At 41.5% G+C, this 13623-nt stretch overlaps 2 protein-coding genes across 3 annotated transcripts in view; one reads left to right on the top strand and one right to left on the bottom strand.

The window, feature by feature from the left end:
• Nucleotides 1–5809, top strand: part of agap1 (ArfGAP with GTPase domain, ankyrin repeat and PH domain 1) — a 136792-nt gene extending 130983 nt beyond the window's left edge. For both annotated transcript variants that reach the window (XM_026361007.2, XM_026361006.2), the window contains exons 17-18: nucleotides 527–782; nucleotides 964–5809. In XM_026361007.2, the coding sequence (XP_026216792.1) occupies nucleotides 527–782; nucleotides 964–1173 (466 nt within the window). In that variant the 3' untranslated portion in view covers nucleotides 1174–5809. The remainder of the gene's footprint in view (nucleotides 1–526; nucleotides 783–963) is intronic.
• Nucleotides 5810–10101: 4292 nt separating this feature from the next.
• On the bottom strand, nucleotides 10102–12609 carry gbx2 (gastrulation brain homeobox 2). The gene is made up of 2 exons (XM_026363881.1): nucleotides 12099–12609; nucleotides 10102–10640 (listed from the first exon to the last, which is right to left on the bottom strand). The coding sequence occupies exons 1-2, from the start codon at nucleotides 12607–12609 to the stop codon at nucleotides 10102–10104; spliced, it is 1050 nt and encodes a 349-aa protein (XP_026219666.1).
• Nucleotides 12610–13623: the final 1014 nt, after the last annotated feature.

The following is a 13623-nucleotide window of genomic DNA, read 5'->3' as shown; positions in this document are numbered from 1 at the left end:
GAGCTGTGGATTAGACAGATCAGCAGTTAATGACACTCGATCGGTGAACAATGTGTCCACGTCCCTTCTCCTTTCAGCCTGTCTGTCCCTCTGTCTCTCACTGTGTCTTATTTTACACTCGGAGCTGTTCAGGACCATTTTTAGGAGCCTGTGCTTTGTTTCTATTCAAGTTCGCTTCCACTCAGTTTTGTTTCTACTCTCCTCCACTGTGTCGTCCTCTGTTTTCAGGTCCAGAAGATGTTTGTGCAGAGTTTCACTCTACAGGGAAAGTTGAGCTCACCTTAAGGTCGTGCACTAGTTTGACTTGTGGAAGCTGATCCAGTCTTAACTTTAGCGTTTTTATGTTAACATCTCCAACATCTTAGTTTGTCGAACCAGCGTTCCACAACATAGAAATATGATTTTACAGTGACTTATAGAAAAGAAAAGCAGGAAATCTGAACATTAGATAAGCTGAAGGTGTGTTTGTTAGTTTGACCCTTACCTTCATCTTCTGAAACTCTCATCCCTGTGTTTTGTTTGTCAGGGAGGAGAGGGAGCGTTGGATTAGGGCGAAGTACGAGCAGCGTCTGTTCTTGGCGTCGCTGCCCTGCACCGACCTCTCTCTGGGCCAGCAGCTGCTGAGGGCGACGGCCGAGGAGGACCTGCGCACCGTCGTCCTGCTGCTCGCCCACGGATCCCGACAACAAGTCAACGAGACCTGTGGAGAAGGAGATGGACGCAACGCGCTGCACCTGGCCAGCCGCAAGGGCAACGTGGTCATCACACAGCTCCTCATCTGGGTACGACCTGGGCAATTTAATTTCTCTCTGTTTTCTGTGTATCATCAAATTAAGGATGGATGAGTTTGTTAAAACCACCCACCGAATATGTTCATTTATAAGATTTTATCTTATAATATTATATATTATATCTTATAAATAAAAATCTAAGATTTAATTTTATCTTCTATCTCTCTGGTAGTACGGCGTGGATCTGATGGCGAGGGACGCCCACGGTAACAGTGCAATGGCGTATGCTCGACAGGCCAACAGTCAGGAGTGTGTGGACACGTTGGCTCAGTACGGCTGCCCCGACGAGCGCTTCCCGCTCATGGCCACTCCGAACCTGTCGCGCCGCAACACCAACCGCAACAACAGCTGCAGCAGCATTGGGAGCACCGCACTCATATGACCGTGATTTCAACCCTGTGACTCTTTTATGACAAACATGCCAACAAACCCCGATTTGGGAGAATCCTCACCGTTTAGTTTGGGAACCACTACCTGTTCACCTCACCTGACATCCACCGCTGCTGCTGACGGCTCGTTAAGATTACAACTGATCGCAGGCCTGTGGTGAAGCTGCGTCTGTCTACCTGGGAGAACATGAAACCCAAAGCATGCTGGGAAATGTGGTCCACAATCACCTGAGCTGTCCAAAATTGTCATCAAGCTCAAAAGACGTCACTGGCTCATCTGAGCTTTTTGGGAAATAATCACAGTCACTCACGACGACCAATAAGAGCTCAGTCTGAAGCTCTTTGGACATCATACCTCATCACACATTCACTAATTTAACACTACATGGCCAGTCCCTGCTCAAACTTTAGACTGAAATACAAACGAAGAAGAACTCGTCCAGCATTACTCTCCTTTTTACCCAACAGCCAATAAGATTTCGTGCCCTCTTTCCTTCTAAAACATATCTTTTTTCTCTCTGAACACGAAATGAAACAAAGAAGAATGTGAGTATATCAGGAAGGAAACATGGAAACATGCCCACACACACTTACTCGTTGCTTTTCGAAGCAGCCATTTCAGCTGCACATCATCATCATCATCATCACCACCTTAGATGTGAATCACTCGAGGACTTCTCTCTTTCTAAACCCACCCTGCTGCGTCAGTGTTTCACCTCCTCTCAACTTATTTTACTTTATGAATTCTGTGAACTCTTCTGCCTTTACACGTTTTTTAATGTGAAAATATCTTGATGTAAAACTTTGGATCCGTTCTTAGGGGTAAATGAGAAGTGTGATAGTTTGCATGTTCTAGACACTTTTTTTTTTTTTTTTGCCGTGTTTCTATTTTAATTTAAGGTGTTTTTTTTCCTGTTTTGTGTATATTGTATTTCAGTGTGCATTGCTGGACCAATGGTTAAAATGTCGACATGGGAAAGACGATTTAGGGTGTATAAAGTCATTAAGTGTACAGAAGCTCTTGTCAGGCTCAGGGACTGGAGACTGTCGATCATAAAATCCCATTGTTTTTTTTTCCAGCATCTGAGTCCTTAAACCAGGATTACTGCACTTTGTTGTTCGACTAAATTTTAACCCATAAAATGCAAAAATTCAAAAGGGAGAAAACTTCACTGTACAGTTAGTAATTTTCTTAACTCAGTTTATCAACCAGCCTCATGAGAGATCCAGACATTACGAACAGGGTGTGAAGGACGTTAATATGTTCTTTGTACATTGAATTGGAATTTTATATTACATTGTACATTGACTAGAAATTTTCCTACCGTGCTTTTTATTTTTCATTTCTTATTTCGACTGAATTGATAAAACCTTAAACTCTGATGTACATGCAGGTCAAACAGTACTTAATTTAAACTGCCTCCCTGGAAGTTAATTTATTGTTTTAACGTTTAAAAATGGAAAAGACACGTAAGCAGCTAAGACGCAGTCACATGGAGCGAAAAGGGAATTGATCTACTTCTTCTGCTGCTTCTTTTGTTTTTAATCTGATTTCAGTCCACACAATCAGACAAATCACGCTCTAAGAAGGTATTTGAGACTTTTCACTGTTTCATTCCAACTGGTACATTACAAACGCTAAAATTCACATTTACTGTTAACAGACGTGGGTTTTTAGAAACAGGAATCTGATATTTATGTAAATATGTTGGAAGTACCACAACAGTTCAACCTTTGGTTGCAAAAATAATGTTTCTGTGTATAAATGTTTATCTTTGATGACTTTCGAATGAGCTAGTTCCCTCTCATCACCCGCTCGTCCAGTCAGACAGTCTCCTAGAACTGCTCAGCGAATCACTAAGAAGGGCTGCTTCCTCTTCTCTGGTCTGGAAAACTATTTATTGTACATACATACGTACACTCTTTCTCTCTTTCTCTGTCACTTTCTCTCTTTCGATGGTAGTGTCATGTAAATTAGAAAAGACGAGAAGTATTTACTGTATGCTGGTTTGTCAGGTAGCAGAGTGGAAGTGATTTATTCTGAGGATGGTTGTGTGGAGAAAACATCCACACAAACTGAATGTTGCGTGTTTTGGATCAATGCAGCACTGATCCACCCGAGGCTGGATGTTCTGCAAGTAATGAGGAATCTGAACCAGTGGTCCCCAACCTCAAAATTCAACAGCCACGAATGTGTCACAAAGATAAGTCACATTTTCATGTTGGACTTCAGTTGTCTATAACTCCAGAGTACCTGTACATTTATGTTGGCAACTATAATTCCAGCTTAATGAGTAATGAAAACGTTATGTGGATCAGGACAATAAATCAGTTTTGAGATTCAAGACTAAACAAGAAGAAGGCAGATGATGTCATTTTGCTTTTGAGTTTAAAGCCACTGCTAAGGTTGGAAACCACTGGTGCAGCGATCCACTTGGAACGAATAAGAAATGCCGCAAGTTACTTTCAGGTGTTGTCACATGTAGACACAACTTTTAAAGTACTGACCTGTCTGGTGACATGAACATAGATTAGTCTTGACCCAGATTTTAACATACAGTGATGCTGAGTAGCTCTCAACCCAAATGTGTATCCAAGCAATATTCATAAACACATCAATCACCGTTAACTAACATTTCTGCAATATCTCTCTTCAGCTACGATCGCTCTGCCACTTTGTAAAAACGTAAGAAAAAATTCCTTCCTCTTGAACTCGTATTGTTCTTTCTTTGCCTTCTTGTCCTATTTTGTCCCCTCTTGTTAGCGTCCGCACCACGTTAGCGTTCCTCCTTTAGGTGATCTTGAACATGCCGTTTACGTCCCGTACTAAAGGGGTCTGACCGCAACTTGTGTTTTCAAAGATGTTCTGATGTTTGTCCTGAGGTGGGACAACAGCACCGAGGTAAAGACGTCCTTTTTTATGACAAAAGTCTTAATCCCAGTTTTCTCCACTACACCTTCTTTGTTCGAGCTGACAGCTTCTGGTGGTTTCTAGCAGTTCTGTTAACTTTAATTTGAACTGTATCTAAATATCAGTGACAAGGACAAAGATAACGCTAACTTCAGCTAGCAGCAAACTGTTTCTGCTCTCTTGGTAAAATCAAGTTAAACCACTTTTTGTTTCATTCTGAAATTAAACTGAATGTAAAAGTGTTGAGTTGTGTTAAGTAAATCGATAAAATCATTAAGTTCATAGAGAACAAAAAGCGTCTTAACATCAGCTTTCTAACAGAAATAACGTTATAAATATGTGACTAGAACAATGCTAACTACTAATTCAGCAAACAGTTCATTTTCTACAAGTTAAATTCTTTTTAGCAGCTTTTTGTTTTTCTTCAGCATGAAAAAATAGAAAATGTGAGAAAAGCTCCAGCCACAGCTAACAGTTAGCTAAACTCTGTGTGATGCTGGTGCCTTCAATCTACCAACACTTTCAAATGAGTTTCTATCATTTCTTCATTTGAGTAAGTGGTAATGTTTTAACAGCATTCAAATCTGTATTATAATCTCATAACAGCAGAGAAAGCTCCTTAATATCTGCCTTTAACTGCAGGGACAGAAATGGCTGAGTCATCTATCACTGATGCTAACTAGTGCTAGCTTGTACCTCATTAGCATGACAGCATAATTTCCACCTCCTGTGAATAATTAGAACCTTTGTTTCTCTAACATGAAACCAAACATGGAAAAAATGGGAAATATGTCTAAAAGCTTTAGTTGCAGCTAGCGATCAGTTAGTTGAGCTGAGTTGAGTTGTCTAACATACATTCAGTGATAATGTGTTTCCTTCAGTGTTTCCTTTACTGTTTTTCTCACATTAAGTGAAGCTAACCACACTCTTCTGTTTACTGACTCGTGTTCTCGTGCTTTAATTGTGTCAAAACTACAAACCGCTCGGTAACCAACAGTCTATTTGATCTTAAAAAAGAAAAGCTCAGTACTATTATACTTTGAAACTCTGAATTCACAGAATCGGCTGAAGCGATCACTGAAACTAAAATGTTACGAGAATCCTGTGAAGCTTCAGTTTCAGCTAGCGTCTGTTAGCTGAACTCAGCTAAAGGGCGATAACGTGGTGCAGTGTGTTTTGTAGCCCGGTCGGCTCAGACATCACAAGCTGTAGATCAGAACCCCAACGACTGAACAAGTCCGCTTGTAGATGAACGACCAGCTTCAGAAGACGCTGGTTAACGAAGAAAATGCCTCAGTGCTAACGTTGCTGCTCAGTGCTCGCTTCACCTGTACATAGACTTCAACCTAAAGGAAGATTAAAAACAGTTCAGTATGGTTGTGTTACCTCATGTAGCCTTTACCCACCCACCAGGGCTGTCCACACACTATTTATAAAGGCACCTAGCAGGGAAGGCTTTTCCCCTTCCAGCTACGTTCTTGTACATTTTTCTTCTTTTCGCCAGTCCATCGTCTTATTATTATGATTTATCATTCAGACGCATTATTGTTCTTAATGTCTTTAATTATTATTATTATTATTATTATTATTATTGTTGTTGTTAATGAGTTTTTGTTGGCTGTACAGTTCTGTTGTTGAAACATTTTACCTAATACAGAGTCTTCTACTGTAATGTGTCTCTTTTCAATAAAGACAAGAATAATGCTTCTTAATATAAATTGGGGTTTTTGTTTTATTTCAGTTTTTGTGTCTGCAGACATGTTTTCATACTCTCAACCTGGGTGTCGTGTTACTACTTTCAGATTCTGTCCATTTTATGATATTTACAGTTTAATTCTTTTTCCTCAGTGTTACTGTCACTGACGTCCAGACTTCCTTTACTATTGTTAATTAGATAACAACCAGATAATCCCTCTTTAGGCCCTGTGTTTAACAGGAAGGGACTGTTTGTGTTGGCAAACAATAAAGTCCAGATGCAGCCGTTTCTGCCTGTATTCAGTCAAAAATTAAAGTAGAAAAGAAGTTAACTGCAAACATGGGTGGAAATCAGAAATGTGTCATTTTTGAAGAGGAGTTTGGAATTAGAGAGTTGGTCATTAGAAAGGCCTTTTTGATATTTTAATGTAGTTTTTATTTTTATGAAAGTTTTACCTTAATTTCTTTATTGAAATTTGCCTGACCGTAGGAAGTACACAGGAAATGTGGGACATCGTCTCTGTTTGGACTATTTATGCCTCAGACAGCAGAAGTGAAAGAGGAAGACGACATATTTTGGGAGCAACAGTATCATCGTGGTTCCATCAGAATTGATCAGTAGTGGTCCAACTGAACCGGGCAGGGGGCTGTTAATTTAGAGAGGATGGGGACAGGGGAAGCTACAAGCTGAAGAGAAGAGCCTCAGCCTCGGATGATCCCCCGGGTCTCATTTATCAGCCAACCACGACGGCCTACGCTGATTACAATTTGCACAAACATTCATTAGAACCACCTACATCCTCTTGTTCACACTGCAGGTAGGTTAGTCACCAAATTTAGATTTTCTTCCCCTTCATATTTGCCTAACATACGATTTTTGCTGATTCTCAACATAAAAAGTCACATTAAATGGGAAAAAAGGTCCAAAGAGTCAGATAATAATCAGGCCTCAGTTCTCTATCTGAAACTTTTTTAAAGCAAATTTACAGCCAGCGTTCATGTATAAATCATAGTATTTAAGCAGGATCACTTACTCTGTTGTATGGGTCGAACGCCATAAATAAATGCCTCCTACATTTCCCACAATGCAACTGGATAGCACCCGATAGGTGAGATAAAATGTACAATATCAAACGTTATATTTATGTGATAGGATGAATAAACCATTTCTGCGACATGAAATGACATCTTTCCTTTAACCTTTTGTTATCAATTAGCCTGGCAGTTATCTTAATGATTAACTATTTGGGTTTATGATATTCAAACCAGTGAACGATGCACATCAAGTGTTTTTATGTCATGAGTCCAAGTTGATAGTGACCAAGACTCCACAAAGAAAACAGATTTAATTTCACTTTTACATTAAACAGAAAAGTCTCAGTTTGAGAAGCTGCGACTTCAGAATTTATCAGTTAATATCTTTATTTTCAACTCATTCATTTACAGTTTTTAAACCATTTAATTCAGTAAAAACAGAAATTTTACTCATTTTTATTCAAATCTGCTGTTTCGACGTCTGTGCGTGAGTGCGTCACTACGCACAGGTGCGTCAACGAACGGACAAGGCTAACGCTAAATGTTTGTTTATGGCCAAAGACGAAAATAACTTTAATTTTAACTCTGAACACGCCTTTAATTGTTGTTTCGAAGCTAAATGTGTCTCTGTGGTAACTTCTGCGAGTCAAGCGACTGAATTTGGACCAAAACTGAAGAAAATCAGCGTCGACACTCGTTTGTTTGACTTGTGGCTAATGAGGGATTTAATTAAAGGCCCGGACACGGTTCAGGTGTGTGAACGTGTGTTTTTAACTTTTATTCGTGGTTTGTCAACTTTTTCTGAGCAAATGAGACCAATGAGTTTTTCTTTTTCATGTCTGTGCAGGTGAAACCGAAGCAGGTGTTGCTGATGGGGCCTTCAGGTACAGGTGGGTTTCTGTCTAATATTAGCACCGGTTCGTGTTTTAGATGTTGTCTTTATGATGGGGCCTTCAGGTACAGGTGGGTTTCTGTCTAATATTAGCACCGGTTCTGGTTTTAGATGTTGTCTTTATGATGGGGCCTTCAGGTACAGGTGGGTTTCTGTCTAATATTAGCACCGGTTCGTGTTTTAGATGTTGTCTTTATGATGGGGCCTTCAGGTACAGGTGGGTTTCTGTCTAATATTAGCACCGGTTCGTGTTTTAGATGTTGTCTTTATGATGGGGCCTTCAGGTACAGGTGGGTTTCTGTCTAATATTAGCACCGGTTCGTGTTTTAGATGTTCTCTTTATGATGGGGCCTTCAGGTACAGGTGGGTTTCTGTCTAATATTAGCACCGGTTCTGGTTTTAGATGTTGTCTTTATGATGGGGCCTTCAGGTACAGGTGGGTTTCTGTCTAATATTAGCACCGGTTCTGGTTTTAGATGTTGTCTTTATGATGGGGCCTTCAGGTACAGGTGGGTTTCTGTCTAATATTAGCACCGGTTCGTGTTTTAGATGTTGTCTTTATGATGGGGCCTTCAGGTACAGGTGGGTTTCTGTCTAATATTAGCACCGGTTCGTGTTTTAGATGTTGTCTTTATGATGGGGCCTTCAGGTACAGGTGGGTTTCTGTCTAATATTAGCACCGGTTCTGGTTTTAGATGTTGTCTTTATGATGGGGGAGTAGTTCAGTTAACTGTTTTATGTTAAAATGAGTCAGTTTACCTGGTTTTTTAGTTGATTTTGTTGCAGCAGGTTTTTAATGTTTTAATTTTTCAACCAGATTTATGAAATCTGACCCAAAGAAAAGTTAAAATAACAGATCTGTTTACTACTTGGAAATAAAGTGACTGCATCAACACACAACTCCCAAAATCAGCTCTTATTTGCGGTAGAAAGCCCTGTAACATCAACATACTTTTAAAAACAGGTTAAATGTTTTGTCAGATTCTGTGTTTGTACATTGAAGTCGTTAAATTACGTTTTTGTGAGTTTTTTCTTCATTTCTTAAATCAGATTTGAAGATCTGTCGCATTTAAGTATCCGCCTTCGAAATAAAATCGGCCTGAATAGGAAGTTGTTTTTATGCAACATCTGAAAATGTATTTAATTATTATTAGTGTTATTTTGTTAGAACTAATTGAGTGAAGTGTGATAATTAATTTCCGGTTGGATTCATGGTTAAAACTATCAGCTGACTGAACAAACACTGAAGTGACAGGTCGTAAATCCAGAACATGAATGGAGACGGTGCAGCTGTTAACATCTGGACACAGTTCATCTTTTAATTCACACTTTTTAACTCCATTAGTCAGGAATGTTAGTTACGTTTGCACACTTTAATATAAATAAATTAGCAGCGCCATTTTGTCCCAGAGAAGAAAAACAAAAGCAACATACAGCAATAAGAAGCCGTTTGATGTAAAGAGCAAAGAGACGTTTGTGAAATGTTCAGTAGCATTTGACAAAATGTTTGGAAATGACGCGCCGTCCGTTTGTTGTGAAATGTACATGTGTGTCCTCAGTTTGGTCCCGTGTTTGTATTTACAGGTGGAGGAGGAGTTGGTCAACGAGTCAGTTCATCTTCATCCTCCTCCTCCTCCCAAGCGGCGAGTCACCGCTCCGCGTCTTTACGCACAGTTTTTGGTGTCGGTTTAACGTTAATACTGCGGTTCCTGCTGCAGAGAAATGTCAGCTTACTGAGTCACTCTGTGTCGTGTTGAGGCTTCAAATTAGCGTTTTAATATCAACCTGTGAATAAGAACACTGAATAAAATTAAAAAAAAAAACAAACTCGAGCGTGATTATATCCTCAGACTGACACTGTAAATATAGATTTGTTAATATGACTTTAAAAGATTTTAACAAGTCATCTGATTTTTGTTTTAGATTTGATGTGATGTTTCCACTTTGTCATAATTATTTTATTCAAAACAAGAAAAACAAGAAATTCTGATGTGTTACCAACAAAATCAGAGTTTTCACAGTGGGAATTTGGCCTTTTGATTTTTCCACTCTAAATTCAGCTAATTGTCCTGAGGATCATGACCTTTATGGGAAATTAATTGGCACGTTGTTTTGTCAGTTGAATTTTTGATTGTACCAATAGTTTCATAAACCTTCGCTGTTAGTTGATCTTAAGGTCTGATTGATACCGGAGCAGAAAAAAAAACTCTTCAACAAATGAAAACTAAATAAAAACACATTTGATGATTTGTTGGAGTTTAAGTGCACTGCGGGAGTTTAACCCTCATTTATTTCATGTTGGATCTGATTAAAACTAAAATTAACCTCTCCCAGAATAAAGCCATCAACACGGGACTCAGTCTTGATCTCCTGGACTCTTTTCTTCTTCTACGGTCTGGCCTGCTCCATCTGCTGGTGCTGACTCCTTATTGCGAAGCGGCTCACGTGCACCGGGATGGGGACCACTATTTTGGGGTTCCGGGACGGCTCCCCAGACTTGTTGTTGACATTGCCGGCTTTGACTCGTTTCCACTTGGCGCGCCGGTTCTGGAACCAGATCTTCACCTGCACCTCGCTAAGCTTCAGCGCATGCGCGATCTGGGAGCGCTCTGTTAACGACAGGTACTTCTTGCAGTGGAACTCCTTCTCCAGCTCCAGCAGCTGCTCGCTGGTGAACGCCGTCCGCCGCCGCCGGTTCTTGCCGCCACCGCTGCCCGAACCGCCGCCCGCTCCTGAGCCGGCGCCGGAGGAGCCGTGCAGGTGCGGCCCGTCATCCAAACCCCCTCCGCTGCCGTCCCCGTCCTCTTTGTGGCACATGGAGGTGAGGTTGTCATCAGAGCTGTAGTCCAAGTCACTGTCCACGGAGAAACTCTCGTCTTTTCGGCCACACTCGTCCTCCTTGGAGTCGTCTTTACTGTGCGCCCGAACTGGGAGGAAACACGAACACGTTAGAAACATAAAACCAACACGATTATTAGTACAGAAAAATAAGTTAATCAACACCAAACCTCCTCATTCTCAAAAAGTTAAAGGAGCAACTTTTTGTTGCTTTTTCTAACATGATTCTAACATGAACCGTCATCGTGTTCTTTTATATTTATTTATCATTTCTCCCAAAACTGAAAACATTTTAAAATGTAGTAAATCATTAATCTGACAAAATGAATCAACGTTGGATATAAATTCCTTCATAATTATATTTATTCTGGAAATGCACATTTCTATCACAAAACCCGTTGGTAAACCGAAGCCAGGCCTGACTGTGACATCTCTGGGAGAGAATTGAAAGGATGGGGGGAGCTGTGGCCGATGGACGTGGGGACAGAGTCCTCGTCCTGCTCCGTGTCAATATCCATCATTGGATCAGTGTTTGTATCGGAGCACGTCGCCTCGGAAAACGCGCTCTGCAGGGAGTTTTTCTTTTTCACGCGTAATTACGCACGGCAGCGTCTCCGGCCTCCTTCAGTGCCTGTTTGTTCGCGTGTGAAACGGAGCCGCTGCGCACTGAATGTCAAATTTAAGCACAAATTGTAAATTGAAGGAAAATAGATGGGGGTTTTATATCATAAAGCAATAAACCAAGAACCCCCTCCTGGAAGATGACCTGTAATTTGATCATTGGCCTCTTGCGCGCATGTCACCAAACTGTCAACTGTGTTTGTTGGACAAAAAACAACTTTTCTCTGATTAATAAACAGAATATTAAACTAAATTCATCCAAGGGAACATGTGTTCTGGTCCAGTTAAACTCTGGCAGTAAAAGAGTCTTATTCTTTAAATTTCTGAAGCAACACGCAGATTTAAACTTTTATCCATGAAATGTTGATTTACACAAAATAACAATTCATTGGCGAAAATATTGTTTACAAAATTATTTATGAGTAACTTATTTAATCGGACAAAATTTCCACCTGATTGTCTTAGATATGCGCAGGTCCAGTTAAAAAAGGACAAATTAAGTACATATGTTATTTAAAAAAAAAAAAAGACAACTTTCAATTGTTATAATTCTTACAGCTGCGTTTTTACAAATAAGTACGTGAGGATTCTCTGCTCTTTGTTAATTCTTCTCTTCCATCTGATGTTTCTCTATTCACACGTATTTTACTTGTTTTAATAAAACTCATAACCTCTTAAACATGTTGAACATTTAGTCATTTAAGACATTTAATCTAGGATTTTAAAAGTAAATGAAGCTTCAGATGGAAAAAAAAAAAAAAAGTAGAATATCTGTAGCTTACCCCAGATTCACAGGCCCCGTGTCTGAGTAAACTCATTTTATTTTATTTTATTTTCGGCTGTTTGCTGCTTCTTTACAAACGTGTCCTATTGAGCCCGGACTTGGAGGCTTGTTTCGGGTTAAACGACTTGAGGAACTCGCCTACCTGTGGACGTTTGCTCTGCGTCGGTGAAAGCCTGCAGCGCCGAGGACTCTTTCCCCTGCAGGAAACTCTTCCCGTCCTCCGTGTCCAGCCGCAGCTCCTGAGTTTTGTCGAAGACCGCATGTAGAGACTGCGAGCCGAACTTCCGGGCCGCCTCCTGGTGCTGCTGGGACGGAGAGAATCCACCGGGAAGCGACGCCATAAGCGTGGAGGTGAGCGCCATGCCCTGCGTCAGGCCCTGCGCCAGGCTGGAGCAGAAGCCGCTCTGGAGGCTGGGGATCTGCGGGTGCGGATGGTGACCGGTGGGGAGAGCCTGCTGCAGAGCTGGAGGAGGCGGGGGCGGCGGCTGGAGCACCACCGACCGGTACGGCATGAACATCGGGTAGCCGGTGTAGACGAAGTGTCCCGGGCTGGGCTGCGGGGGCCCCCCGATCAGAGAGTCGATACTGAAGGCGGTGGTGCTTCCGAGTGGCCGCTGCATCACCATGAAGGACGAGCTGAACGCTGCGCTCATATGAACGACCGCTGCAGCTTGGAGGAGACCGGAGAACAAGCACTGTGGGCGGCTACGGAGGGACGAGAGACCCCCGGTGGAGCCGCGGGTGTCTCCGCCTCTGTGAGGAAACGAGAGTTTACAGGAACGATAATCCCATAAAATAAAACCATTCCATCAGTGCAGCAGAGGAAAGAAAGTCACGAAGAAAAAAATTCCTTGTTTAAATTTTCCACAAACATTTAAACACAAACGCCACACAGCTCCGGGTTGCGTCCTTCCGCTGCTCCAGTGACGCACCGTGCGCACTTTGGAGAACTGAGCGTCCTGCGCGGCTCCACTTCAACTTGACCAGACACCGGTACCACTGCAGCGGACACTTGTGCTCACTCTCCGGCTGACACTGTGTTTGTGTGTGTGTGTGTGTCTGAAGTGTGTGTTTCCTGACCACTCAGCGCCCGTCCAAGGCTGTTTTGGATTTAAATTGCGCTCCCCTCTGTTTAATTGAGCTGCCTTCTCCTTGCGAACTCCGCCCACCCCACTGCGCTCTGGCCAATGATTGGTTGACAAATGTGACGTAACCCGCTCGCCCTTTGGTCTCTTGGTTGATGCCAATTACTCAAATTGGGACCATGGGCCATTTAAAGATATGAAAACACATCATTGTAAATAATAAGCTGTATATCTTAGGTAAATAATCGGTGTTCGAACCCCTCCCAGCTCCCTGATGTGTTTTTAGTTGAAAACCATAACAACCAAATAAAGGCACAAGAAAAGACACATTTCTGTCTGAGGAGAGTGATTATACAAACCTGAAATACTCAGTTTATGGCCGTAGAGGCAAGATAAATCCCCTAATGGTAGAAATATTACTCATAATTCACCTAATCATCATCATCAAGTCAAGATAATTCTAGCTGCTGCAGAGTCCATGTTCATATTCGTTGGATTCTGACTCTCAGCATGTTGTGCCTGTTGTTTGACCTGTGCTTAAGTAATGGCAGCGACCACTGGGTATCCAGGGAAAAATGTGTT

This window comes from Anabas testudineus, chromosome 2, assembly GCF_900324465.2.
Source record: "Anabas testudineus chromosome 2, fAnaTes1.2, whole genome shotgun sequence".
NCBI lineage: Eukaryota > Metazoa > Chordata > Actinopteri > Anabantiformes > Anabantidae > Anabas > Anabas testudineus.
Note: the sequence above shows the minus strand (reverse complement) of the source record. Positions and strands in the feature narration are given on the sequence as shown.

Bases quoted from the DNA above. Each gene is read 5' to 3' on its own strand.
- gbx2 (XM_026363881.1), bottom strand. From the start codon at position 12,609: ATGAGCGCAGCGTTCAGCTCGTCCTTCATGGTGATGCAGCGGCCACTC. The intron at 10,641-12,098 runs GTAGGCGAGTTC...GTTTCCTCCCAG, and splicing joins CGCAGAGCAAACGTCCACAG to TTCGGGCGCACAGTAAAGAC.